At 40.3% G+C, this 27,507-nt stretch overlaps 1 protein-coding gene across 1 annotated transcript in view; it reads right to left on the bottom strand.

Moving 5' to 3' along the window:
• LOC120746204 (zinc finger protein GLI2-like) overlaps positions 1-27,507 on the bottom strand; it is an 80,356-nt gene that overhangs the window by 22,847 nt on the left and 30,002 nt on the right. The window contains 3 exon segments of the mRNA XM_040051549.1: positions 5,352-5,534; positions 7,965-8,167; positions 18,627-18,732. Coding sequence (XP_039907483.1) covers positions 5,352-5,534; positions 7,965-8,167; positions 18,627-18,732 — 492 coding nt within the window.

The raw sequence follows: 27,507 nt of genomic DNA, 5'->3' as shown, positions 1-27,507 counted from the left end.
CTAAATGCTGCCTGCAAAATTGCTGTTAAGATAAATGTTAAAATCTGTCCTTGTTCCTTACAAAGAAACAGTTGGGGGGACTCCTGGAGCACATCTGGTTCACTTCCTGTCACCAAAGCTCAGAAACTAGAGGCTCTGACGTTGAGCTTTTCCTGCGACAGCGAGGAGCTCAGCAAGCAATTAATTCTGCTTTGTTTGCTTTCACTGCCGTGCTTATTAACGATGGGGCTCGGAGGGTCTTTCCAAGTATGTCCTGCAGCATATGTCACCTGTTTAAAGACTTGAGGAGGAGGAGGAGGCATCTTTATGCTGGGACATATGGAATTTGAATGATGATCTAACAAATCCACAGAAGAGGAAAAACATTTCCTCGATTCTCGAGGGACATCTTAGCTCTGGAGGTTTGTTACTGTTTGAGGGGCGGCCGGTGTTGCTGGATGCTAATTTGGACATTTAACCAGACGAAGCTCAGATAAAGCCCAGGTTGATGCTGATGGTGGTGGTGGGGGTGAGGTTTTCTTTTTTTTCCTACTGTTATCGGTGATGGCGGCAGCGGCTCGTATGACGCCGTTCAGGACTGGCAGCCATATTCATCTCTGTTACTTCCTCTCACCTCTGGGGAGATGTGTTTATTAATGTGCCACTTCCACTGATAAATGGACCAATGGAAAACCCCGGCTCGACTCGCTCGCCGCTGCCACTGCCGCCTCCCCCACTTCTCCATTGTGATTTATATTAGAAGCTGCTTTGGGGAGGGGGGGGGGGGGTGAGGTGTGTTGAAAACATTTTGGGAAGACGGGGGCTCTCAATTAAAGGAAAGTCATAAACTTTAGATAAAAATCAATAAGCTGCTTAAACTTTCGATTATTCTGGAGTCAAACTTTGACATAAGCACTTAAAAAAACTCACAAGGAGTCTGTCAACTATGACATCTGTTAATTTTAAATAAACATTTAAGCAAAAGTGACTAAATGATAGCTAAAAATATTTTCCTTATGTGAGCAATAAATATGAGGAAAACCAGTCAAAGATGCTTCCCAGATAGAAGCGAATGTTTGGCCCAGATGTGGCCCACATCTGCAGTTTTCTTTGGCCTTGAATGACTGCATAAACATGGGGTTAGCATGGCTGCCACAACGTAGCCAGAGGTCAAGGATGTTCTGTTTTTGAGAAACGACACTCGCCAGCACGCCAAGTGCCAAAAGAAGCCCGGATTAGGCCCAGATGTGTCGGCTCTCTGGGTTAACTTTACATGATTGCACTTTGCACATCTCTCATTCTGGAGCTAATAAAAAGACACCAGCCCATCGACCATGAAAACGTGTAACAGATGAGTAAATTCGATGCCTAAAAAAAAAGATGACCTTTTCTCATGAAAATAAAGATGTAATCGCTATAAAATAAAATCTCATGTTATGACTTTGCCAAGTTTCTGTTCTTTCACCTGCAGCGTGAGACTGTTTTATTTGTAACAGAAAGTTTTTAAATCATTACAATATAAACAAGTCAAACTGAAGACAAAACTGATCTGATGGTGTGAAAGATTACGTTCAAAAACATAAAAACTTTGAGCTTACTTATTCAACATGAAACTACCACAGATGGTGTCAAAGATAGGGAGACACGAGAGGAATTGTTCACCCACACACACACACACAAAACTGATTTAAAGATCTTAAAACAGAAATTAGTAGATCTGCTGCATGTGTTGAATATCTCCACCTTGAATCTTTACTCAGCTTTAACAAAGCCCCAAAACAAACCAATCAAAACCTTCTGATACCAAAAGCCTGGTAACAGATTTGCAGAAACTAAATATTTGTAGGACTGAGTGCAACCACAGAAGATGAATATGAAGAAAGCATCTTAGACAGCATTCCTGTTAGACAGATACCTTATGTGTTGCTTCTTTTGAGTAGTTTTTCTCAAACATCACCAGCTTTCCTCCCCTCGTTTCTAAGAATGGAAATATTTCACCGTGTTTGGCAGGTAGAGTGATCTTGCTGCTCCCTGCTCACAGTTTCAGTGAATATCTTAACAATGACATTTTGGCGAGACGGAGCCAAACGTGCTTTCCGTTTGCTTTGGCTCCTGCGCCTGCACAGTGTTTCGGGACGGCTGGAAACTGAGTTATGACAGCTTTAGTGAGCGCGGCTGGCCGGCTTCACGCTGCTGGCAGCCTGCCTTAGCTCTCAGCAGCACAACTTTGGCCTCCGACACCATAACACAGTGAGCTCATTCACAAGCCTGTGGGGAAGAGTTTAACCCACGCTGACGGCTCGTTCAGCGGCTCAGCAGGCAACCGTATCACTCACTGTAAAACTTGGGGTGAGGCCTAAAGTCACCAGTTATTTGTACATTTATATATTGTATTTTTATATTTAATTTCAGATGTGCTCTGTTTTCAGTGTCATTGTGGACCTCATAGATTGGTTGCAAGTTACAACCTGGAGTTCTCCTTTTCATTTTACAGCCTCAGGATACTCCAGCAAGAAACCACATGTAAAGGTTTTAGAAATGCAAAGACCTAAAATTCCCACGCAAATGTGTTGTTCTGTCCTTTAAGCTCATTATAGTTCGTTTATAGAGGAAACATCACTGTGCTTTCTTCTATGAGTTCAGACTTCCTGAGCTGCTTTGGAATTTACATATATTACTGTAAAGAAGAAGGTGAGAATAATTGTTCCAAGCAGACAGCAAATATATGCAGCAGTCACACACGACCTGGTTACTTAAAGGTAGACTTTTAACATAAGTGTGTTTACTGTTTCAAAATACTTTAAAATCCAAATCATCCAAAATTAATGAAAGACATCTATGTGTTGACGAGAAATCAATTGGAAGCTAAACTGGTGACAATCTTTACTTTTGTATAAAACCAGTTAGTAGCACAAGATGTTGCAGCGAGTAAGTATAACCTTTACTTAACCAGGTAAGTCATGAAAAACACGAGGTCCTGAAGAATGCGTCCTTCAAAACCCTTTTGAGTAAAACATGGTGGATGGTTAAAATGTGTAACTAATGCTGTATAGAATATTACTAAAGAGTGTATGAACAGCTATGCAGCAATGAGAGACTATCCAATGTCAATGAAGGTCACCAACTTCGCCACATAGCTGTTGGAATTATCAGTCCCATCACTGAGGCAACAAATTAACAATAAATTAAAGCAACTTCCAATGGAAAAGTAGCACATGTGACCGGGTTACCAAGGCAACCACTGGCCTGAAATAAGTACTGGAAACCAGCTACCAGCTGAAAAGCAATGCATAAGCTTATTGCTTTGATGAGTATAGAGTAAGCTGCTTTTGTTTTGTTTTTTATTTAAACTTTAATTGAAAGGGAAAATGTGCAATATTAACAAATGTTGCCTTTTGATGCATTGCTGCAAAGTTAGCTTAAAGACAATTTTTATATGCAGTCCCTTGGCAGGTTACAAATGTTATCCATAATTGCACTTCAGATAAATCAATCTGAATCCATGAGTAGCATTGGAATAACTGCTTGAGACTTTTCTGAAGCGTAACATCAACTAGTTTCTCAAGGTTTACTTATTAAGCATGTGCCTAGAACAAAACCCAATAAAAAAGCAAAAAAATAAATATATATGTGCATCCACACCAGACGCGAGAGTCAAAAACAGGCCAACAATAATATTTTTTTAAAAATCAACAGCTCTCATACTCTCACACTCCAGTTTTGTTTTTAACACTTCCAGCACACCTGCTCGGGATTATGACCAATAAAAAATATATATTGATGGGTACCCATAACTTTTTTTTCAAAATTCTGAGATTAAAGTCAGATTTCTACTAGAAAATTTTAGATTTCTGACAGAAAAAGCCAGATTTATGAGGAAAACAACCAGAATTCTATCTTTCGTCTCACAATTCTAGAAAAAGTCATCTCTTATAAAGATTTTTTTTTCCAGAGGAACCTAATTCTATCCCTGCTGTGTTTTTATATGAGTCTTGTGGCACACAGTAGTTATGTAAAGCACCTAGAAAAGCAAAGGTGAGTAAAGGATGAGCAGGAAGATGGCCATAAATATCCTACAACCCAGTTAGAAATTTACTGTATGAGAAACACTAACAGGAAATGTCACATCTGTGCAAGTGCAGAGGCGTTAAGCTGGCAGGTATTATCACAATGACTCAGACAGATGAAGTTTTCTGGTGTTCATCACCAGGACTTCCCCTCCACCATTAGTCTCACTCTCAGACACGGGTACCCTTTTAAGGTGCAGAGCAAAGCGCCGGATCAAAGCAGGCATCCATTACATTAAATATACCTACTGCAGCCAAATGTGCCCCACAGTGGAAATATCACAGCACCACAATAAGTCCTCCATGTTTACGGAAAAGTGCTGGTGGAGGCCTGGTGTGGAGGCGAGCTGCTCAGCACATGTCCAATACCTGAAGCCCTTCAGATGTTTGAAGATGTTTGACATGAAAAATGTACACAGGGCTTTTTTATTTATACACCTCTCCTGTGATCTCTGTTTCATCTCCAACGTGATACGAATTTCATCTCCCTAATCGGGGTCAAAGCAGCTCATTGGGTAGAGCCGGGTGGGCTGGTGGGAAAAGAGACCTTTCTACAGTCCGCTTTAGTCAGCTGGATGAACTGACTTTTTACGTGATACAGGATTTGCCACCTGAAATAACAACACAGTAACACCCCAAATAACCTATAAAAACACATAAGATACACAGATACACTGCTTGTTATCAGAAGTATATACAACTCTTATAACCAGATTAGATACACTTGTAGTTTGTGATTCATCTCCCAAAGAAAAGACAAAACAAATAAGGTAAACTTATACAAACTTAACTGAAATGTTTGTTTCCTTTTTTTTTTCTATACATTGGATTGGAAAGTCAAAATCAACAATATGAAAAGCCAAAAGAGGTTCAAACGTAGGTTTTATTTCAACTTTAAAACTGTTTCCACACATTTGCACCATTTGCATATAGCATACGGTGGCGTACATTGTCACTCATATCCTTGATATTTTAAAGCCCCCTTTCCTTTCTTTTTTTTTTTTACACCCAGGTGACCTGTTTGGGGCAAAAGGCCGAAGTTAAATAGAATGTATGGGTGCATCACTGCTGTAAAGCTGGACATTGTAACATGGCAGTCTATGGGGACCGACTCAGTTTTGGAGGCACCTTCCACTGGTAATGACAGAAACTGCAGTTTCACATTTTTTCATTTACTGTCATCGTACTATGTCTGAACTTCTTAGCCTAAAAATCACAGGAATCCAGAAAACCAAAACTAGGGGCTTAGAGAAGTTAGGAAACTGCAGCTGGAAACCTTTCAAGTCAAATCTCAGAGGTACTCACCATCAATGGGAGCGATGTAGTCAGACAGGTGGGCCCCCGCCGTGGCCCCGGCCCCTTGCATGAGCAGCTCGCTATAGGGGCTCCGGTGGCTCGCCATTAGGTGATAATACTCAGCCGGACTGGCTCCAGGTGGAGGAGGAGGAAGTCCAAACAGCCCACGGTCTTTCAAATGCTCGTGGGCCACTGCAGGAGCAAGCAGAGAGGGTGCGAATGAGCAGAGTTAAAGAAAGCAATGAGAACAGGAAATTAGGACAGGGAGGATAGATGGATGCAGGGATGGAGTGAATGGCTAAACAGGAGGAGGGAGGGAAGGGGGAGAGGGGCAAATTCCTGGTGCCTCACACTGAGGGGATCTCTGAATGGGGAGAGGGGCCAGTGGGGTGGAGCTGGATCGCTGATGTGCAACAGCCCGTGTAGGTGCTCCCACCCACCAACCCCCCATTTCTTCAGTCACACAAGGAAAACAAGTCTTTATGTTGTTGGTGTATGTTAAGGTCAAAGACTCCGGAGTGTAAATATTAGTTCTGATTTACTGATTATTTTGATGGACAGTGGAGGAACTTTCACATCATGAGTTTAGTTACCTAATTTCACTACTTTTTCCTTCAGTTTTTAAGGTGGTTGCAGCCACTTAATTAATCTGCCAATTAATCTAGTTTATAGATTTTTAAGGCAGCCTACAGCTACTTTATAATGCAAACTCGTGAATCGTATTGGTGTTAACATCTGCACATAGTAAGATCCTTTTAAATGTGTCAGCACCTCAAAGTCTGAATTATGAATCTGTTTTTCTCCTCCACGTCCTCATATTGTGTCTTGCTCCCTTTTTTCAGGGTCTCTACCTCCTGCTCGAGTCCTAATCGATCTTTCAGACGACATCAGGCCTCTGGGCGTAAAAAAGAGCAGACGCCGTGCTCGTGCTGACTTCATAGCTGAAGTAGCTGCCCTTAATTCGCCCTCACAGGATCACATTTCCACCTTAAAAACTTCTGAATGATGACCAGAGAGCTAGTTAATCAGATGAAGCTGTGGGAAAAGAGACGCAGTGCAGGAAGAGAGCCGGCAGGTTAAAAACTGCAGAACCTCCGAAAAACAAAAAGATGCTTATTTAAACGGGCTCCAGTTGACTTTTTTTTCACATATTACATTTCTTTGTTGCCAAAGTGTCCTTTAACAGCGATGTGAAAATAACAGGAAGTCACATCTCCATGCTGAGGTGAATAAAGAGGTCACCTGGAAGGCTAGCAGTCTTCATTTCCAAACTCAACACCTTGTCTTTCAACAATCTTTTCTCCTTTGGTGCAGCTTTATCACGGGCCGATCTCAGGCGCGGCTGCTTATTTCACTTTAAAAGCTTTGCCACATTACCACTGACAGACTGTAAAAGAAGATTTATACCCCGTCCCACCACCGCGCTCCAATCTGTTATTGTAATTCAGCGCTGAGGAAAGAGTTGTCATCACGTCCGGGTAGATTTTGAGGAGGGGTGGGGGGTTGTTGAGGGTTTGCCAGCACTGTTTTATCAATTTCTTCTTAGTGTTTCTAAAAGAATCCTCTTAGTATCAATGTGGAAGGATGAGGAGGTCAAGGTTTCCCTGCAGAAAGACCCCAAAACATGTCACCAAACACTTCAAACCCAGACTGCCGACTGAGTCATAAGTAGTTCCTTCTAAAATCACAATATTACTTAACAATGCTCCAAAGCAGTTTTCAACCAGTGGAAATAAAACCATAAAGTTTTATGATAAATACAAAATATAACTAGCCTAACATGCTTGGAGGTTATTTGGCTTGAAGGTTAAAGATATGGCTTCATATCTTTGGATTTATTCAAAAGAATTTAAAATATCTACATTTTTAAAAAGATACTTCTCATACACTAGTTTTTGGCTTGGTTATGATACATTCCATTAGTATACTTTTATTCATATAGCTCCAGCTCACATCAAAAGTCACCTCAAGGCACTTATATTGTAATGTTAAGAGCCTGCAGTTTGGTTTCTTAGAAAGAAACCAATTAAAAATGTATTATTTGTTTTTATATTTGGCTTTCAGACTGGTTTTGTCCATGGTTTTGAATGGCATTTGACTGGATTTTGGAGTTGGTTTCACACTTGGATTAGATAAGCTTCAGTTTAGCTGGGATTTGTTTTTGATTTCAGCTTAAAGACTAGTTAGACATATTAAAATGGTTACATGTATGCATAATTAGGAGACAAAGCAAATATCCTTCTCCAATACCTGATAATCTGCAGAAATCGTCCAATAAGTGATTTGTCCAAAGCGTGAATGAATTATGAAAATGCACAAAAAAATATTAAGTGACTCGTATTTGTTTTGTCTGCCAGCTTGGGAAGTTGGCAGTAAAAAACAGTTATATAAAAGTAAATAAGGATTTTAAGGTCCTGAAGGTAAACTAAGCCAAAGATGGTAAAATGTGTAAATGATGTATAAAGCTTAAAAATCCATTGAAATAATATTACATTTTACAACAATATAGGTTGAATTTGTCCCCTGAAAACTGATTGGACAACATGGAAGAGTAAAAGCAGACAGAGAAATAAATGTCTTTCTTTGTCTCATAGATAAAAAAGAGAAGATGGGTGAACTTACAGTCCGCAGGGCTGAGTCCTCGGGCTGCTGAGATCATGGATAGGGTGGGGCTGCTGTGCACAGAGCGCAGGTAGTGCTCCATGTGAGGGCTGACATAGGGGTGAGGCGGGCTGAAGGGAGAGTCACCCGTGGCCACTGCAGCTGGCGAGAGGCGAATCAGGGAGATGTCGGAGATGACGGGGCTGCCGGCCAAACCTGCAGGGCTGGAACAGAAAAGACAAATTATATGCAAACTGCTGCATACTGCAGTTGATCTTTACACTTCTTTAACCCAATCAGCAACCAGCTCCAGAGGTTATGTTCACACGTTTGTAACAATGGAGCAAAGACGAATTGGATATACAAACATAATACTTGTTAGCTTCCAGATTTAGGATCTCCCCCCTTAAAAGCTGCGTGCCATCAACATGAAGCACGCTTTGACACGACCACCTGAAGCGCCCTCACACTCCACAAACTCCTGCGGTGACGGTGAGTAATCCATCTGCGAACCCAATCCTCCCAGCATCCACCTCAGTGTACACAGAGTGTTGAGAGTGATATCACGTCTAACGCGGTTTCTCTATCGAGCTTTTGATCTGGGAGAGGAGGAGGAAGGGGTGAGATCAGGGTCATGGGACGAGCAGACAGTGGGGGAGGAAGTGCTGCACGGCGAGGAGAACAGTCTCTACAGATTACACTTGTGTCCACGGGGCATTTTGTGGGCGTCTTACACCTGTGTAAGGTTATCTGGAAGACGGCTGATTCTGCGGTTTTGGGGAAGATGAGCCTGATAAAAGAATGCAAAGCTGACACCTTTGTCCTGAATCTGTGAACTTCAGAGTTACACAAATATATGCACAAAGGTATATTTTTACTAAATGTGAAGTGAGCAAGCTTTGAAAAACTGGAGATGTTCTCAGAGTTCTTCTGTCAGATTTGCTTGTCACAGTCATTTCATCTCAGACTGACACCATGAGGTTCAGATCAGGGCACGATTTTTGGATTGCATGTCTGTACTTGGTTTTACACATGCCATACACTGAAGAAAAACTTGGTTTTAGACAAGCTTTCACTTTGTCTTTGATTTAAGATACGTTTCAGACTTTGTAATGCCATGTTTTATTCTTGATTTCATATTTAGGTGTTAACTTGGCTTCGGACTGCTTTGTGCATAGTTTAGACTGTTTTTGACATTATTTGAGGTTTTTTCACTCTCACTGTTGCCTTGTCTTCGGTCTTAGTTTCATACATTTTTGACTAGATTCATTCTAATTTGGACTTTGTTTTACACTGCGGTTTGAACTTGGCTTTAGATCAGGTGTTGGACTAATTTGTTTATCTTATTTTATTCTTCCTTTTTATATGATTTCTAACATGGCTTTGCACTTCATTTCGAACCTCTTTGCACATGGTTTTGGATTACATACTGACTTTTATTTTAGGTTTTTCAGCTCACCTTTGGGCCATTTGGGACTTGGCTTTGGAGATTTTTGCTGGGTTTGGCTAAAACAGCTGGATTTTCAGCTGTTTTAAACTAGTTTCTTGACGTGTCTTTGGTCCTCACATACTTTTAGCCTGGTTTTGCTCCAGTTTAGAGTTGGGTTTTAGACTCATTTTGGAGTTGGTTATCTTATAATTTTATTTTTGACTTTGTATTTGGTTTAGGACTTGACTGCAGATTTAGTTTTGAACTTCATAGTTTTAGGACTGGCTTTTGGCTTGATTTCACTTTATTCTTCACTTCGTCTTTGGATTGTGACTCAGGTTTGGGCTCATTAGAAATCCACTGGTTCTGGAGCATTTTGTATAAGTTGGAGCAAAAGTTGTATGGATTTGTTGAAGCAGAACTGCCTCGAACAATCAGAAAACAGTACTCACTGGATGTACTTCCAGTTCTGTCAGTACATGTATAGCTCTGTAACGGGCTTCATTGTATTGAGTTGCCAGGCTTTTTTCTCTGCCAGGTGTGGCTGTCCCTGGTCTATCTTGGCTATGTCCCCAGTGATAGTATTAAACATATCTATAAAATAAAATACAGCAGGTTTCCAAAGTGCTTGGAAGTCCAGAGGGGCTTTGTCAAAGTGGTAAAAATCAATGAGTAATTCAAGAGAAAGACAGAGTTCATAGTTTGAAGGTGCACTTTTTGATTAAACCATAGCATGTGTTTTAAAAAATAGAAATTTCATCCTGAAAGCCAATGGTTAATGGAGAACATGATGCAGGAAGAGAAAATAAAAGTTCTATCATCAAGTATTAATTGAACTAAAATGTGCTGATCTCATGTTTCACCACGACAGCGGAATTTCAAAGAGTCGCTGCCAAAGTCAATCATCGGTGTCAGCAAAAACCTCTCGTGAAGGAGGAAAGTTTCTCAGCTAGATGAAAAGAATTCTTTTATTTCTTATTAACCACAGGCTCGAAAGACCTTTCGGGGTTTTGACCAATTTCAAAGTTAGAAATGTCAATAAAACTACTGAACATTTAATCAAAATGAAAAAGTTCTTATCATTATTCATTCAAGTAGTTTGAATCTGAACCCACAGCTGATGTTTCAGTCAGTCATCTCCACATCTGTGCGACGACCTCTGCTTAACGTTCACCAAATCTTTTCTATCTCTCACCTGGCTGCTTCATTAAAAATACACTCTCTCCCTTGTCCGTCCATCCAACAAAGACTTGACTGCCTCACAGCCAGAGCGTTGGATTGCATCACGACTGAGGCAATGTTTTTCTGTCTCCCCATGCACACGATAAAGATCTGATTTTCCACCCAAAAACATAATCAGCCCCTCGGTCCGTTTGAAATATTAACACTCTCGTCATGTAACAGCCTGAGGCCTGTCTGTCTTTGAATCCAGCCTAAGTTGGGTTGTTTACCATGATAACAAGCTCCTCCAACAATCACAGTCTGAATCAGATGAGAATATAAATATTTCTCTCTTTAAATCTAACGTGAAAGCTTTGTTTAAGAACACTAAGAGCTAGTCATGTAATATTCAGATGTTCAGAAGGTGCCAGCAGGCTGCAGGTTGAGCACAATGCTCGACCTTCGAAGCGTGTCCTGGTTTGGCACCATGCAGCAGGCTGAGACAGGAAGGAGCCGCCCGGGAGAGGCGGAAATAGGTGGTGGTTACAAAGAGGATCTCGTGAGAAAAAAATGTAATCTTATGGTATACATCTCAGTTCTTCAAATTATACTGAGCGCAATTTGTTTTATGCATCGGGAGACTTTTTTCATCTACTGTTACTTCTTTTACAGCTGCTTTTCTATCTGCAAGCATTCAAATCTGATCTAATGCAACTTAAATGTACAACACACATTTCTGAACTTTCAAAAGTTTTTACATCACTGCATGCAATGAAGCGGCAACTTCTTCAACTGAAAAATGCAGCGCCGCAAAGAAGCAGTTCCTCTAATGGCCACTTGAAACCGGCTTTAAAGGTAAGTCAGTGCTCACAGATATTAAAATGTTAAATTTTACAGTAGAAGCAATCAGGCCATTAACTGCAGGCAAAATACACTGCAGTGACATTTTAACCTGGCAAAGTTCATAAATTTGACTTTTATGTCTGATGATTTCTGAGACTGTTTTTGCAAATCTAATGCTTTCTATGTAAAAAATAATCTAATTTTAATTTTAGCACAAATTAATGACTTTAAACTTGAAATTCTGAATGTTTTCTCTGATTACCACCCCTTCTGCTCTGTTTTTAGCTTACAGTGCACTATTATGCATTATTATACACATTAATCTTTACCTAGCTAAAGAACAGAAGTATAACAGGATGTGGGACACAGTGCAACCAGCATGTTTTTCTTATCAACAAAGACTTCAGGTCCATTTAAATGCTCTCTTAGAGGAAATCTACCAACCAGTTCTTTTACCGAACAACAGCAGATTCAAAAGGCCATATCAGCAGCAGCCATCTAGGTTGTTTTTTAGGCCTACTCTATATTAGATAAACGGCTGTGATTGGCCTGGTTTGAACAAGAGGAGGGCCTTAGGCATTCTGCACATAAGCTCTTGGATTCGTCTGGTTCCCAAGTTGTTAGTGCTGCTGATGGATCATGAAGTTAGACAATAAAAAACAGCCGAGCCGTGATTGCTCCTGTGTTTTACAAAGCTTTTAAACTGGAGGTAACAGACTGGCAGACAGACTCTGAAATGGCAGTTTCACTGAGTTGATCTCTAATGCTATTATGACTCATTTCTGCTTAATTTTTCGCAGTTAAACCTCCACATGAACAGCATATCTTCATATCTTGTCTTTTGGTCCTCAAAAACTCCTGTGCAGTAAAAGATGCATCTGAGCTATATGGACTCTTCTGCATCCTTCTGTTTATTTTTGTTTTATTTGTGAGTGTGTGCGTGCACATATACATGGATGACACCAGAGATGAATTACAGTGTGACAGTGACTCTCGTCTCTGGTGTCGGGCCCGGCGAGCTCTCTGATTTAGATAAATCACGCCGTGCAGCAGCGCGCCACTGAATAAACTTCCACTGTAGGTTTATGAGTCTGCTGCATGAAGCAGACCTCTCAAACTTAACAGGCAACAATGCCCCCTCCACCTCCTCCACCATCGCCAACCTGAAACCCCCAAACGCCTCATGAGGTAAAAGAAATGACCTAGATACAAACAAACAGAAGATAGGGCTGCAAATCACGGCCTGCTTCAGAAGTCAATTCATCATTTCATCCTCAGTTTGTTTTCTCTTTAAAGCTTTGAGGAGATTTATTTTATTTATGAGCGTCTCTAAAAACCAAATTTTAATGAAGTATGGATAAGTTTAGAAATTCAGTCTACACACTGATGTGTAGAAGTTGTGTTTATTGTTAAATAACATCTTTCTGGATGTCTTTCTATTAAATATTAATATAAAACTGTGTTTTCCATTTGACATGTCAGGCAATGACAAATAAATAATAGAAATCCATGTTAACAAGCAGATGTAAGCCTAGCTTTAAATTGAAATTGAAAAAAAAAACTTTGAGAAGGTTTTTTCTGAGCTGAAAAATTGTATGGACAGAAGTACAGTTTAAACATGAACATTGTATTCATTTTTGTCATATAGCTGTGAAACTGTGTGTGTCTCTTAGGTATCTGTTAGTTATGGTGTGCCACAGGAGTCTGTTTCTGGGCCAAATTTATTTTCTTTATATATGTTGTGCTTTCAAGTAATTTGAGTTACTGCTGAAGACACACTGATATACTATTGGCTCAAATTGTTGTCATAAATATTTTGTACTTGTAAATCAAATGCTTAGTTAGTTTTGTAACCTTGTAAACCAAAATATCTGAAAACTTTATGTTCGTGCATCTATAGATGAGAATTTGTGTGCGTGTAAAGAAATTTGTTTGTGAAAAATATTTGCAGAAGTTACAAATTATTTTTGTTAAGGTTTCGTTACAGACACAAAACAAAAAACTACTCTGCGCTTCCCTGGCTGTGTGTGAGTTTCAACTTACGAGTACGAATTTTGACCCAATTTTTCTTCGTTTCAGCTGATTGGTCAATGTCATGTCAATCACAAATTTGAAAAATTTACAAAACTCAGTTCTAAGCTGGATGGACAGTATTTTTTTCCAAATGAACAGACTGAATCATCAAAATGAAATTAGTCACCTGAAACTAGCTGAAACTTGCTAAAAAAAAATACTGTGTTTAACTACTAATTACAAACTGTTATCTCAGATGGTGAAAGGTTTTCAACAAGTATCTTTTGGAACAATGGTAGTACTAGCTTAACAAAAAGCAGGCTATTATCTCACTACAACTGATCATAAATGAAGGAGGGAAAATCTGAGTCGAATTTTTAACACAAACATACTGTTAGCTCATCAAGAAGACACTAAAAGCAACAGGAAGCATTTAGCTTAATTTAACACAAAGTCCATGACTCATGAGCTGCTGTAACTCCTCGCTTATCTTTTTCCAGTGTATAAGGTATAGAAGGGAAATTTCTTGTTGGGTTCTAACTTGAAAATCTCTGTCATTAGTTGGTTCTCTGATAAAATTATGACTTTTGGAAATCTTGGTATCAGCTTCAATATTAATTTCAGTTTTGTCCAGCACATCTTGAGTTTAGCATCTACAGACACAAAGGCATCTAAAAAAACATCTAATCGAACAGAACTGAGATGCTGGGCTTTTAACCAGGACAGAAAGAACTGAGTTTAGTATTTTACAACTTTCATTACTCTCCATTGCTGCAGAAAAAAATCTATTAACGAATGTCTTGGAACAAGAATTCTGATCTTTTTTTCCATGTTGTCTGAGATCAGTTTCCCCTTATTCTACTTTGGCTCCCCTGAAGAAGGCTTTTCATCTGTCCAGTCTCATACATACTGATGCGTGTCCATAAAGTGGAGATTTTCTTCATTTAAACTGGAAAAAATTCCCATCTTTAGCCTGGATGGTCTGGAAATGGCAAGATGTTAATTATTTCTAAGGCCTTAAATGTCATGTTTTCTAGCTACATCTCTGAGAGGTTTGTAGTTTGAGTCAAGCAACCAGCAGAAAACTAACAGGACCCTAACGTCTGGAACGATCTCCAGGAACTGAGATTGGTAGTGTAAATAACTTACTTTAAAGTTAAAGGAAAGTTGATCTTAAAAGCAACTTTTAGGGTAAAGACTTTCCTGATTTTGCTTGAGTTTTAGTCTTTTGTTATATCTTTCTTGATTTTTATTTTCTTGCCCTTGTGAATCACTTTGTAATGTGGACTGTGTCAAAGTGCCGCACAAGCAGGTAAACTGTAGAGCAGGAGGAAAGTGTCCTTCATTGCCCCATCTACAGAACTAAAAATGTCTTCTCAGAAAAGTTACTTCGTTCCACCAAAAGTTTCAATATGTAGATCTGATCCCTGCCTTATACATGATGCTGTTTGCAGACTCGCTCCGTCCGCAGAGACACCATCACGGAGGAGGAAGTGTTCCTCATCTGCAACCTTCTTGCCTTACTGTCATCTGCCGGCAACGGCGAGGGAAGAAAAAGCGTCCTGTGCATCCGGTGGAGGGAAAAAAGAAGAAGCTTTCCCTCGGCTGCTTTTTATGACAGGCCTGACAAAATAACCAGCCCTCTCATTACGGTATATGCAAACAATGATAAAGGGGACGGCGGCGAGATGTCATGTTAGACAATCAAGGAGGGGACCTCTGACACGCTGCCACGAGTGTGTAATAAAGTGCCGCGGCAGGCGACAAATGACACCGCACTTAATTTGCTGCGCAATGTTCCTGTAATTAGGTGAATTTGGCACAGGCAGGGGGGAGCGACAGCTAGATCAAGGTCTTGATGAATTAGGGGTCCACTGTCAAGATCAAATCACATTAATCAAGGTGGCCGAGTCCGCGGACAGCCATCCCCTCCCTACCCCCTCCCTCCCTTCTCCCAGCCAGCGTGATGAATAGCCCTGCTTCCGCCAGGCGCGAAGTATGCATCACCATCAAATCTGTGAATTTAAATGTAAGAGTACTATTTGGAGGATTCTATTGACTTTTTTTGTCCCGCCGCCAGTTTTTCTTCAGTGATAAAGTAACTCTGAAGTCTCCTCGTTGTTCAAAGTGTGCCACGAATGCGGCAGCCCTCTGCCTGATTTTATATAGCTCACTTTTTTAAAAGTTTACAATTAAGATGTGCAGTTTCTGTTTGTTGTTTTTGTTAAAATACTTTAAGTTTTATTATTTCACTACAAGTTTTCTAACACTAGCAGGCCTTCACTCCTGCTAACGATGTATTTTTTTGGGAGAAGACATTTGTCCTTATTCTAATTTGGGACACAGCAGGAATACTCCACTTCAGTCTTCAAGAGGCAGCACAAACCAGTCAAGTAATCATTAATCAAACTCTGTTTCTTTAGCATGTTTCATGCAGATCAGTGAAATTTAAAATGATTCAAAATCCAATAATTAAAACTAAATACAATAGAGAAAACACACACCTATAAAACAGAAAACACATTACAGCTACTTCTGAAACAAGTATAAACCTCTAATGTGTCCGGATTGGTTTCCCATTTTGGCTTTTTTATTAGCTCTTTGGGGGCAGGGGTAGGAAAACCATCTTTAGTGTTTCAAGATTGTCCCATAGACTGTGTATAATGTCTCTGCTCTAGTTTAAAGTCAATAAAACAAATACCCTCCTCCTGGTTTCTCTCTTGTTTTAATTGGGATTGCCAGTGTAGCTGCTCCTTACATACAAATTCATTCGAAGAGACCAACATGAAATTATAGTGATGGATTAAATCAAACATAAATCTTCCAATAATTATGAAATTTAATGCAATAATGGGGAAACAACCTGCAGAACCACCTGAATGTCACTAATCTCAGATATTGCCATCTATCACCAGACCCTTAATTAACCTTAATGCCGTTTACATATTATCTTGACAGTTAATGTTATGAAGTAGCCATCACCAGACTCGTATACTTCATCTAAAGGGTAGTGGGCGGGTCCCGAGTTAAACTTCAAATCCTGCAATTAAAGTAATTACCAATAAGAGTGAATCATCATAGTGTTGCTTACAGATGATCTTATGGTCGGTGGGGTTTTCTCTCTACCTTACTATACTAGATACTAGAGTAACTGGAAATGACTGTTGTTGTGAATTGATGTTAAATAAATAAAAGTGAATTTAATTTTAACAAATAAAAATACACTTATCTGGGTCAAGATACAGGGATAGCAGTCTAAGCAGAGAAGCCCAGACCTCCCTCTCCCATCCCCAAGCCAGGCAAGAGATATAATCTCTCCAGCATGTCCTGGGTCTGCCCAGGAGGACATACCCAAAATCCCTCACCTAGAAGCATCCTAATCAGATATCACTTCAACAGACCTCAACCACCCCAAGAGACCAAGGCATTTATGGACAGACAATCAATGGAACATGTTAGCCACATGGTCCAACCCTCTTGTGGACCCATCATCCTTTTAGAGGAAAATCTAATAAAAATCAGAAACAGAAACAACGCTAAAACCTAGATCAGTGAAGTATGTATCTACATATAAAGTATGTTGAGTTAAAGGCGGTTTGGACATGGATGATGGTCGACTTCACCACTTGAAAGAGTTCTGTTCCCCATTGGGGTTAACCTGACATCTCAATGACTTTTCCCAAATAGCTGGGAGGTTTAAGATTCCGATAAAATTCATGGCTCCAGTTCCTGTGGGATAATGGCTTTATTGTAAAGTTTCTTTAGAAGTCTTTTTGGAGTTTTGAATTGTGCTAAATGGACCTCATCAGCAGATTGAGTTTGCAAAGCTGTTGTGAAGTTCATTCCTGACCTTGCAAATGACTCCAGCTGCTGATGAAACTCATGTATTTTGATCAAAAGCTCTCCATAAAAGTTGAAAACGTAAGGAGTGACTTTCCTAACCGCTGTTTTGAGAACCAACTTTAAACCAGACACATTTTCAGAGTCTTTCAAACTGTGAAATGTAGTGAAACCAAAGTCTCATTCAGTCTGCTGCACGGTTATAGGTTTTGGAGAATTCAGAGGAAAAATTCTGGTTTGACTTTTAAATAAAAGCAAGAACAAAACCGACACTGTGTTTTCTCAACAAAGTGAATTTCCCTAGAGAAAATAAATGGGATTTCATCTGTGACTGAACCTCACTGCAACCCAGAAGTCGGACTCACCACCAGCACTGAAGCCTGTTTTGTGACCTCTATACTCCAGGAGTTTAATTACGGTGCTAGCTCGGGGGCAACGCGGCCTGCACCACACAGATTAGCTCCACAACAAGCCATTAATGAATATAAAGAGGTGCTGGGCGGAGGTGGGGTATATTATGTCATCAGTGATGGATCCGGCCCTGCCGATCGCTGCTAATGGAGCGAGCTGCAGATTGATACCATCCAACTTAAATTTTATTTAACTTTTCACTTAGTCAGAAACAGAAAGGGAAATAAATATAGCTAGTAGTAGCCATAAATGTAACTAGTATATCCACTCAGACACTGTGGGCATGTTTATTCTTATTTTTCACTGGTAGACCTGATCTGATATAACTTATTTCTTAAAAGGAAAACATCAATCTTTAAAGAGCTTTGCATTTACATAAGAAGTTCGTAAATCTTGTATCAAACTGAGGACATAAACTTCCAGTGTAGTAAAACTTTAATACTTTCAACACCACTGAAAACAGGGAACCTCAGTTAAAGCTGGAAATCTTCCTCCTGCTGGTAAAATGCCTTGCTTAGTGGCACCTCAGCTATTAAAGGGGAATATTTTCCTCTCTTCTCAGTGAGATTTTTACCAGTTTGGATCCGAGCAGCTGAACTTCAGACTTCTCAAGCATCAGAGTGTTTCATCCCCAGACGGCTGGAGCCAGAAGAGCAAAGCTTGCCCACATAATCAAACTGTATCGGAAACAAGGGCTGTAGAGGGGAAATTTAGGAACTAGCATTGATTATTCACTTTGGAAGTCAGCATGTTGTCATCTGCTTTTGATATTGAACTTGGCAAACGTTCAGCTCTCATCAGCTAGCGTGCTATCACAGCAAATCCTCCAGAGTTAAAGAAAAAAACAACCTCTGTACTGTTCTGGAGTAACTGAATATGAAATAACTATTTGCATCAAGAAGATCTGATGACTTGAAGCCAGTTTAGTGAAGAAGCCTCTTTGAAGATAATTACCCAGAAAGAAGAAGAAGAAGGCGGTCACTTACCTGTGCATGGCGTGGAGTGCGTGAGGCTCGTAGTGGTATCGCCCCTCGTGATGGCGCATGTCAATCGGGATCGGTGTGTGGAAGGTTGGGAAGATGTGGTGGGGGGCTGCAACAACAGAGAGGCAAAGAAGAAGAAGAAGAAGAGAGTTAGCTGAGGAAGGCAGAGAGGGAGAGAGGAGACTTCAAAAAAAGAAGAGAGAAATTTCAAAGGCAAAAGGGCTACAATAAAGCAACATGAATTTCAGAGCAAGCTGAGCACTTTCGTGTAAAATATTGGCACTATCACACAAGAGAAGTGGAATAAATAAATAATCAAAGTTGTCCTAAGAAATCCTACATCTTGAACATAAAAGATATCCAACTGGGCTTTTGACAAAGACCTGCAGCTAGACGGTCTTTGAACTAGACGGGATGATGGACTGTGTGGAGGGAAGCTGCAGCCCCGACTCAAACTGGGACTGACAGCGCCGGGAAAATGCTTTCTTCTACTCACGCTCTTTCCATCCAAACAGCCTGAGTCTCCTCTGGAGCTCCAAAAAGGCTCATAAAACACAGCTAAAGCCCTTAACTGACTCAACACAGAGTCCACACACTCCCCCTGTGTCGGGTGTAAACACAAGTGCATGTGTCTGACTGATTATTGGTTGTTTTTCCGGACATAATTACTGGAGGAGGAAATTGTGTGACTGTGCTTTCTGTTTCTGGGATTGAAGAGCCGGATGCATGGTTCCTGATCTGTGTTTGTCGGCTCAGTGTTGGGATAAATTACTGAGGTGTAATTCCAAAAACTTAAAACAACAAAGACCAGAGTATCTGGACTTTTTTTTCATCTGAGGCATGAGTCAAGCTCCAAAAACGCTGGAGCCTACATTTCCCATAAGGCAATTAAAGCTTTGGGGCCCTTGATTCTATAGTACATGATGGATGAATACCTGCTATCATCCAGGGAAAAGAAACAATATTCAGCTGTCCATATGGGAAGACACCTGAGTGAACATGCTAAATTGTTCATCAACACAAAGTGATGAAACATCCTCATCTCAGCCACAAATCCAACCCACTCATCTCACTTCAAACTGCAATACAATAAATGTTGTACTCCTGCAGTTTCCCTGATCATCTTTCATGGTCCAGTGCGAGAAACCAACCTGAATGACAGTAGTTGCCATTAAGACAAAACCTGTTTCTCAAGCTCTTGCAACATCTCCCTTTGTATAATCTAAGGACCTCTGTATCATTCCACTAGTTTATCATTAAAATGACAATAGACTGGTGTCTTCAACCTGGCCATGCTGCATGCTTGAGGTTCAAAAAATTGAGAAGTGAATGCCGAAACAACACCAAAGCTAAATGATTCAGGAGAGATTTGAAACTGTTAGTAAGCAAGACAGCCTGAGCTGACAAAGTCATTTTGTAGCAAGCTTTGGCTGTGAAAGAACAAAGAAAGGCATTAGCTAAAATCTCTAAAGCTATCCACAATTGTAGCTAAGCTACAAACAATGACTAGCTAACAGAAAATCTAATTTTGATGTCACAGAAAGTCACAAAATGTTGACTTTGCCCACAAAAGATAAGTTACAAACCAGCTGCTGATTGGTGTTTTGTTGCATTCTAGCAGAGCCATGCTAATGGTTCCACATTTCCAGCCTTTATGCAACGCTAAGCTAATAACTGTAGCAACAGATGTCGTTTTGTTTTAATACAAGCAGAATTTCCAAACGCATCTAACTTTTTCCTGTAAACTCAGATTCCTCTTACATTAGATAAAAACTGTTTGTGTCAGATAAGCATGAAGACAAAGGCCAGGTTGTGTTTAATAAAGGTGCATTCCTGCTTCTCATTTACCCAGCCGTTTGTTTTTACAAGCTCTGAGCATCCTTTTAATGGCCCTTTTTATTTGTCATTAAGGCGCTGTTTTCCTTTCATGGGTTCTTCTCGGATCTGGGAAGTTTACCCAAAACATCAGAACTAATTAGCTGTTGCGATAACACGAAACCACAGAAGATGTCGTGTCTTTATTTTACCACCACATAAACACAGCCTTTTGGGGGGTGGCTCGCTCAGCTTTATGGAGTTATGTTTCTTGTTAACATTTTTCTCAGGTTTTTAATCTGGAAAAGCTCCACGAGGGCATTGCCTGACTCTTTCTCTACACGGTTCTCTCATCGTCTCCTCGCTCGTCCTCGCTGCAGTTTTCACGTCCTGCTAATTGCATCCTGGTGTGTCTCGACTCCGGGCTGCCTGATCAGAGACGAAGAAGACAGAGAGCGAGGAGGAGGAGGTGAGCCAGCTGATCTCTGGATTGCATTAAAATTCTTCCTGTGTGACACACACACACACACACGCGCGCGCGCGGGCGCTCTTGCGGGAATCTCTCAGGGTGACCTGGGATTTGGGAGCGGCGGGGTCAGGGCCACGGATCATTATCTGCTCTCCACCGAGCGGCGGGAGGGGATAACGTGGCCTCCTGGGGCCTCTGGGGGCCTCAGACCTGAGTGAGTCAGCATTCCAGGTCCATTCCTCTCACTCTGCCCCTGACAGCGTGACGGACAGCCCCGGTCCCTGAACGCCTGCAGAAATAGCCCACTTTACTTCATTTTGGGCCAGCCGCGGGGGGCCTGCTGGGACGGGGGCTGGATTCCTTCAGGCGACCAGCTCAGCCTTGTCACACCATCGTCTGGGCCGTGTTTGCTTTGGAGGAAGACGCAATTCAGAGGCTCTGCTGAGGAGGGAGCCGGTTTCCTGTCGCCGACAGTTGGAACGAGTGACCGCTTTCACTTTTTCAGTGTGGAAATGTCTCTGAATGAAGTGCTTGGGTCATCGCTGTCACTCATCAGAGCAGGAGGGGGAATTAAGAAAGACGCTAAATGGTTTTTTTTTGGTGCTTTCGCAACTGACCCGTTTGTTGGGTTTAAATCAGTTCAGTTTATTTAGGCGAGTGTGAACTATGGTTATATGGTGAGAAGGAGGTGGACTGTGATATGGCTTCATGTGACTGAAACTCTGATTCAAATCCATCTCCTGGACGTGAATCATGGAGGAGCAACATTAAACTTTGGAATATGGTTTTCTGGCAAATAACTTTTATTTATTCCCTTAATCAAGTCCCAAGGTTCTCGAAGAGCAGCTTTTAGTTCAGCAGTGTCTCATTACGATAAAACAGCGCAGAAAAAAACAAGAAAGTGTTTCTCTTTCATTTAAACTCTGTTGTAGTCATCACGGAAGACTAAACCCTGCTTCCTGACATTGACAAACACATCTTGTATTAATAAATGCAAATGCCACAAAAATGACAGCATGTACCAGTATAAACCGTCAGCTGAGCTGAGACATTATAAACACAGAGAGTTTAATCAAATGCTGGCTTCAAAACTAAGTGGAGAGCTGGTTTAGTCTCTGATACGACAAAATACAGCAAAATAAAGTCCACCACAACTATCCAAAATCTGAGGTGATGCCTTTTTGTTCAACCAAGAGACCAAAAAGCAAAGAGACACAAATGGCAGTGAAGAGAAATGAATCGAAAGCAGCAATTTTCTGATTTGAACTCCGTAACCAGAGTTTTTTTTAATTATTCTTTGTGAATCACACTCACATAGTGTTTATATTAAGTGTTGCACTAGAAATCTCTCAAGTTCAAGGATGATAAAACATAAAGTGATTTAGTTGCATTCAATTCGTATGTAAGCAAAATTAAAAATAATAAGTTACCACAAATCTTTTTTTAATTTAGTAGAAATTGAAATGTTTGTCAGTGGGTAAACAATTAGTGTTGCTCACTCAGAAAAAGCAACTTATTCTTAGTCCTGTGTGCTTGCAATGAATAAGTTGTCCTAACATGGTTATCTTAAATAAGCTTTACTTTGTTTTTTTATTAGAATTGACAGTGTATTAGAGGCTGTGGTTACTCTTCTACTGATATTGGATTTAAACGTGATGAACTCACACAATGTGTGCGGGGCAAGGTCATATAAGTTCTTATAAACAGGACAAGCAAACTTGAATATTTTAACATTTTTAAAACTTAAGGTATCATATTTCTGGAGTATGAGACAGTAATGGAATGGTAGTTTTCCATGCCGAAACCTAGCCAAAGTCATTTATATTGCCTAAACCTACCGAACACAAATTTAATAAAGACATCTTAGTTTCTAAGCCCAACCAGTAGCTACAATCCATCATATACCACTGCTGTCCCACCAACCCCCTAACACAGACTTTGGAGGTCTAGGACCCGTATCTGTGGTGCACATGGAGGCGTAGACACTAAATGGGCATTTTGAAGTGAAAAGAAATAAAACAGCATTATGTGAAACTCCAACATGGCAAGACACTGACTGTTCCTACCTTTTATTAACAAAGAGAGAGTGTGACCAAACAAGACCGAGGTCTTTATGATATACACAAGAGAAGATGAAGAAACGTCAGGAACAAAGTTCTGCTTCAGTGTGGCACGAAAGAGACAAACAGGTTTTACTCACAGTGTTAAAGATGTTTCTGTGGGATTTAAGAGCAGTTTGATAATGTGGTCAGTAACACCTGTGTTTACCTAATATTTCATGTGATGATGAAGATGAAGCAGAGCTCAACAAACAAGCCAAATCTAATGAACTACAGGTGGGAGAGTCCTACTTTTCCTCCTCTTCTGAAAAAGTTCTGATGGTTATTAGTTTTTTATTGATTGGTTTAAAAGTTGGATTTCAAAAAAAAAAAGTCTTTAAATGGGTGAAACTGATCTGTGGTTAGCAGTGAAGACGCTTGTCTCTGTTCCTGTGAGTTCCAGTCATGACTGACTCGTGTTAAGGGCGAAGCCGCCCCTTCCTCTTCCTCACTGTTTGTCGTGGAAAAAGCCCCGCGGTCGCGTGTTTTTATTGGAGTGCTTCACATTAATTAAAGGCTCCAAACGTGACATTCAAAAGTCAGACGGCAGCAGCTGTGAAGAGGACGAGCAGCGAAGTGCTGCAGAGAGGTTACACCAGTAAATAGACCAATCCCTGGCAGCACGTGGTGCAGCGGAGAGGAAACTGTCAGTGTCTTTGTTCATGCTTTATCAATACCTTTATTGATTTCTACTGATCTCTATTTAAAGGACCTTTGGAGCTCTTCAAAAACACTGAAATCCTTCCACAAATGTTATCTGTATTTATGTTTTTAAGTCTTATGTCTGTTTTGAATTTCTGTTTCTATTTTCTGTTACCATTTGCAGCCACCACAGCCCCGAATCAACTTCTTTAATCATCCTTCTGCCTAAATTTACTTCCATCTGCTGTTTTTATTTATGTCACTGTTTAACTCGCTCTATATCTTGACTCTACAGCTATTTCCAGCCATCTCTATATCCAAATATATCTCCATGTTTATTTATTTCATTTTCTTCTTTTTCATTTGGTCTTCTTTTATGTCTTTGTATCTCTACAATTCCTCTGTATCAGTTTTTCAATCACAGGTTATCTCTTTTCTTGTCATTTTTATCTCCGTTCACAACATTATAAACTCTTCTTTTTTTGATCCTTTGTTTTTATTTGTCTACCTCCTGTCAACATAACTCAGTCTTCCATTCCTGTGGTAATCATCTTCTCCTATTTCTGTTATATTATCTAATGATGTCTCATTAGATCGTTGTTATTTAGGGACACCCCTCTTCCTGTATTTATCTCTATTTAGTCTTTAATTAACATAATTTTATCCTTCCATTATCTCTGTTCATATTGCCAGATTGATGATATATTAATTTTATATTCTTTATGTCCCTTCTAATCTCTTTTAGCTCCATTTCTGTCTCTATTTCTAATCTGTTCTCTCTTTAAAACTCGTCTCAGCTCTCTTCTTTCTTCTTCTATCCATCCGGCTGAAGTTTAATTTTCCTGGCTATGTTTTCTGTTATGTCTCTGTTCATTTGTTTATCTCCTTCCTGTTATGCATCTCCACAGCTACGTCTCCACCTCTCCCTAACCCCATCTCTACTTTTCTATTTCTATCCCACACAAAAAAGAGATAAATAACTCTCCAAATCCTCAGATGTATATTAATCAGAGGATTTGATTTGACTTTTCAAAAGTCAGTTCTAAAAATGGAGGCGTGAATCACTCCATCCATCTCTGTGATATCAGTCTCTCTGACAAATTTGTCTGTTTCATCTGTAATTATTATTTTTTTAATCCATCAGCCCTGTTTCTATGCATTTTTCTATTGCTTTCAATATCTTCCTCCTCTTTGTTATAAACAGATGTTGATACAAATTTATCTTATTTGTCTTTTTATGTCCACTTCTGTTATTAACTCCACAGCTTTCTCGCTCTCTCATGATGATCTCTGTTCTTTATTGTTTTACATGTTCCCATCAGTCCTGCTCTGTCATGTCTTTCCTCTTTACTTAATCACATTAATTCCTATAACTGTATCTTTTGTTTCTTTGACTTTTACACACACACACACACACACACACTTTCCTGTGGTAACCATCTTCTCCTATATATATGTGTGTGTGTGTATATCTATATCTATATCTATATATATCTATATATATACGCACATTAGTGTTTATTTCTATTACATCCATCCTGCTGTCAGTGCCATTTATCTCTATTCTGACTTGTAACATTTGAATCATTTTTTTATTTTTTGACCTAATTTCTCTTTTAATTCTTTCTTTTCTGTCACTTGTTATCTACCTCGACGGCTCTGCATAGCTCTCAATACCACCTGCTGTGCCTTTATATATCCCAGCCTTCCTATCTGTAAATGCCTTAAACTCTTACTTGTTTCTATAGTCAGCTCCTCACATAAATCCTAACATCTCCTGAACATTTTTATTATTATTATTATTATTATCATTATTATTTTGAAATATTTATATCTTCCTGTGTTATCATTTTTTCTCTCTCTATTCCTATTTTAATCTTTATCTGTCTCTGTGTGTCCTGCATTTTCCTCCCTTATGCTGTAACCTCAGATAATGTTTTCATTGCTATGCTGTCTTTTCCTATCTCCGGTACCCACATTTCTCCCTGCATTTGTCTCTATTTCTTGATTGTATTTTTATTTCTCTCACTGTGTTTTCCTTCTTTCATTGATTCTTTCTATTACAATCTGTATTATCTGTTCATGTGTCAGTCTGTCACTTTGTTGCCTTTTCTTGTCACCTTAGTCATTACTGTATTTAATTTTCTTGTCTTTATGTTACCTGTAAACTTGTTTATTTTTGTTTATGTCTCTATTTCTGTATTTCTCCTATCTGCCTCCATAGCTCTCCCTTCGTCTCTGCTCTCTTTCTCTATTTCTGTCTCTCTCTATAAGTCCTACACCTCTATAGCCATCTCTGTGTCGACACCTTTCCTTCCCCGTCTCTATCTGTACTGTAATTTCTTTATATAAATGTATTTCTGTCACAATTCAGAGAGAAATTCCTCCAATTTTTCTGTGGACTTCTGCTTTGCCTTTCTCATCTTTATTCTACTTTTTCTTTACTATTTCTCTCCCTTCTCGTCTCCCTGCTTTCTGTGACCGCCCTCTCCGACTGTCCCAGACATCCCTGGCTGTAATTTGGCTCGCTCCGGTATAATTACCCTCTGACTGACTGCACGAGTACAGCAGCTCGGTGTGCATGTGAGAGAGCACTAAAGGGCCCCATTGATTGAAAGAGCAGCTCGAGTTAATGCCCCATTCATAACAGTCGGAGGGTGAATTGTAAGAGGGGGTCAGCGAGGGGGGGCAGGAGGAGGACAGGGGAGGATGGGGGTGAGACAAAGAGCAGCTAAATCTGGGTCACCAAAACAGCACAGTCAGGGGACGAGGTCTTTTTAATTCTACACCACTGTAAGCAACCGTGGAAGGCAAATAAAAGCCCCAATGCAGTTTAAGACTGGAAAAAGTAAAGAGAGAGAGGAGATTAAACAAAAGAGGAAGAATGAAAGAAAGTAGGAAGAATGGGAAGGAAAGTGCAGGAGATAAGAAAAAAAATATAAAGACGCAAAATGATCAAAGTTGAAAAAAGATGGTTGTAAGAAAGTCGGCTGCAAAGAGTAAACTGAGCATCACGCTCATAAATATCCTTTGAAAACAGCAGGTTTTGTTTACAGCAGCACAAAAAAGGGAAAATTAATCTTTACTTAGAACCAGGTAAAACTTTGCCAAGTGTTTGAAGACATGCAAAACTAAACTGGCTGAGATTTAATAAATGTGCTTGAAAGGTTTTATGCACTCCGAGCTGAGTCAAAGCTAAATTGACTTAACTTAAATCAAGAGGTAATGACTTGTTTCTAGAAGAGTTTCTAGCATAGATTTCTCCTCTTCCACCTTGGAAACGTTGGACTTGGAGGAAGTAATTCAGCTGGTCGCTCTGTCAGCTTTTCAGCCATCCACACTGAGGTTTCCTCTGCGGGCCTGGGCCTGGGAGTCCAGGCCGGGGATTGACCATGCAGGCTTATTCCATCACCGAGACAGCCCCATTGTTCTGCCGCCACAGGAAGAACAAAAGGCGAGTGCTCGTGAGAGTTCAAGAGGCGCGTTTACCTGATTCACCGGGCCCCGATCCCCCCTGGGCGTACGCAGCGTAAGGCAACGCTGCCGCGCCCCCGCTCGGGCTCTAGCCATCTATTAGTCTTTGCTTGGTAGCATTTGTTTTAGCGGCTGGTGAAGCGCCGCAGAGGGCTGGCTACAGTTTTTCATAGTCAGCCTCCATTCAGCACACACACAGCAGAAACGCGGCTTTCTGCTGTTAGAGTGAAGCACGAGCTAAATTTAGTCGCAAAACTGCGAGGAGGGCTGGTGATGACCGTGCAGAGAGAATATGTGCATATAACCAGTTTCAGTTAACACCACAATTTACTTCAAGGTCCTCTGAGCAGCAATTTCAGAGCCTCTGCAGGAGAGTTTGCTCAGT

This window comes from Simochromis diagramma, unplaced genomic scaffold (assembly GCF_900408965.1).
Source record: "Simochromis diagramma unplaced genomic scaffold, fSimDia1.1 OVJJ01000107.1, whole genome shotgun sequence".
Taxonomy (NCBI): Eukaryota; Metazoa; Chordata; class Actinopteri; order Cichliformes; family Cichlidae; genus Simochromis; species Simochromis diagramma.
This window is presented reverse-complemented; position numbering and strand designations above follow the sequence as displayed.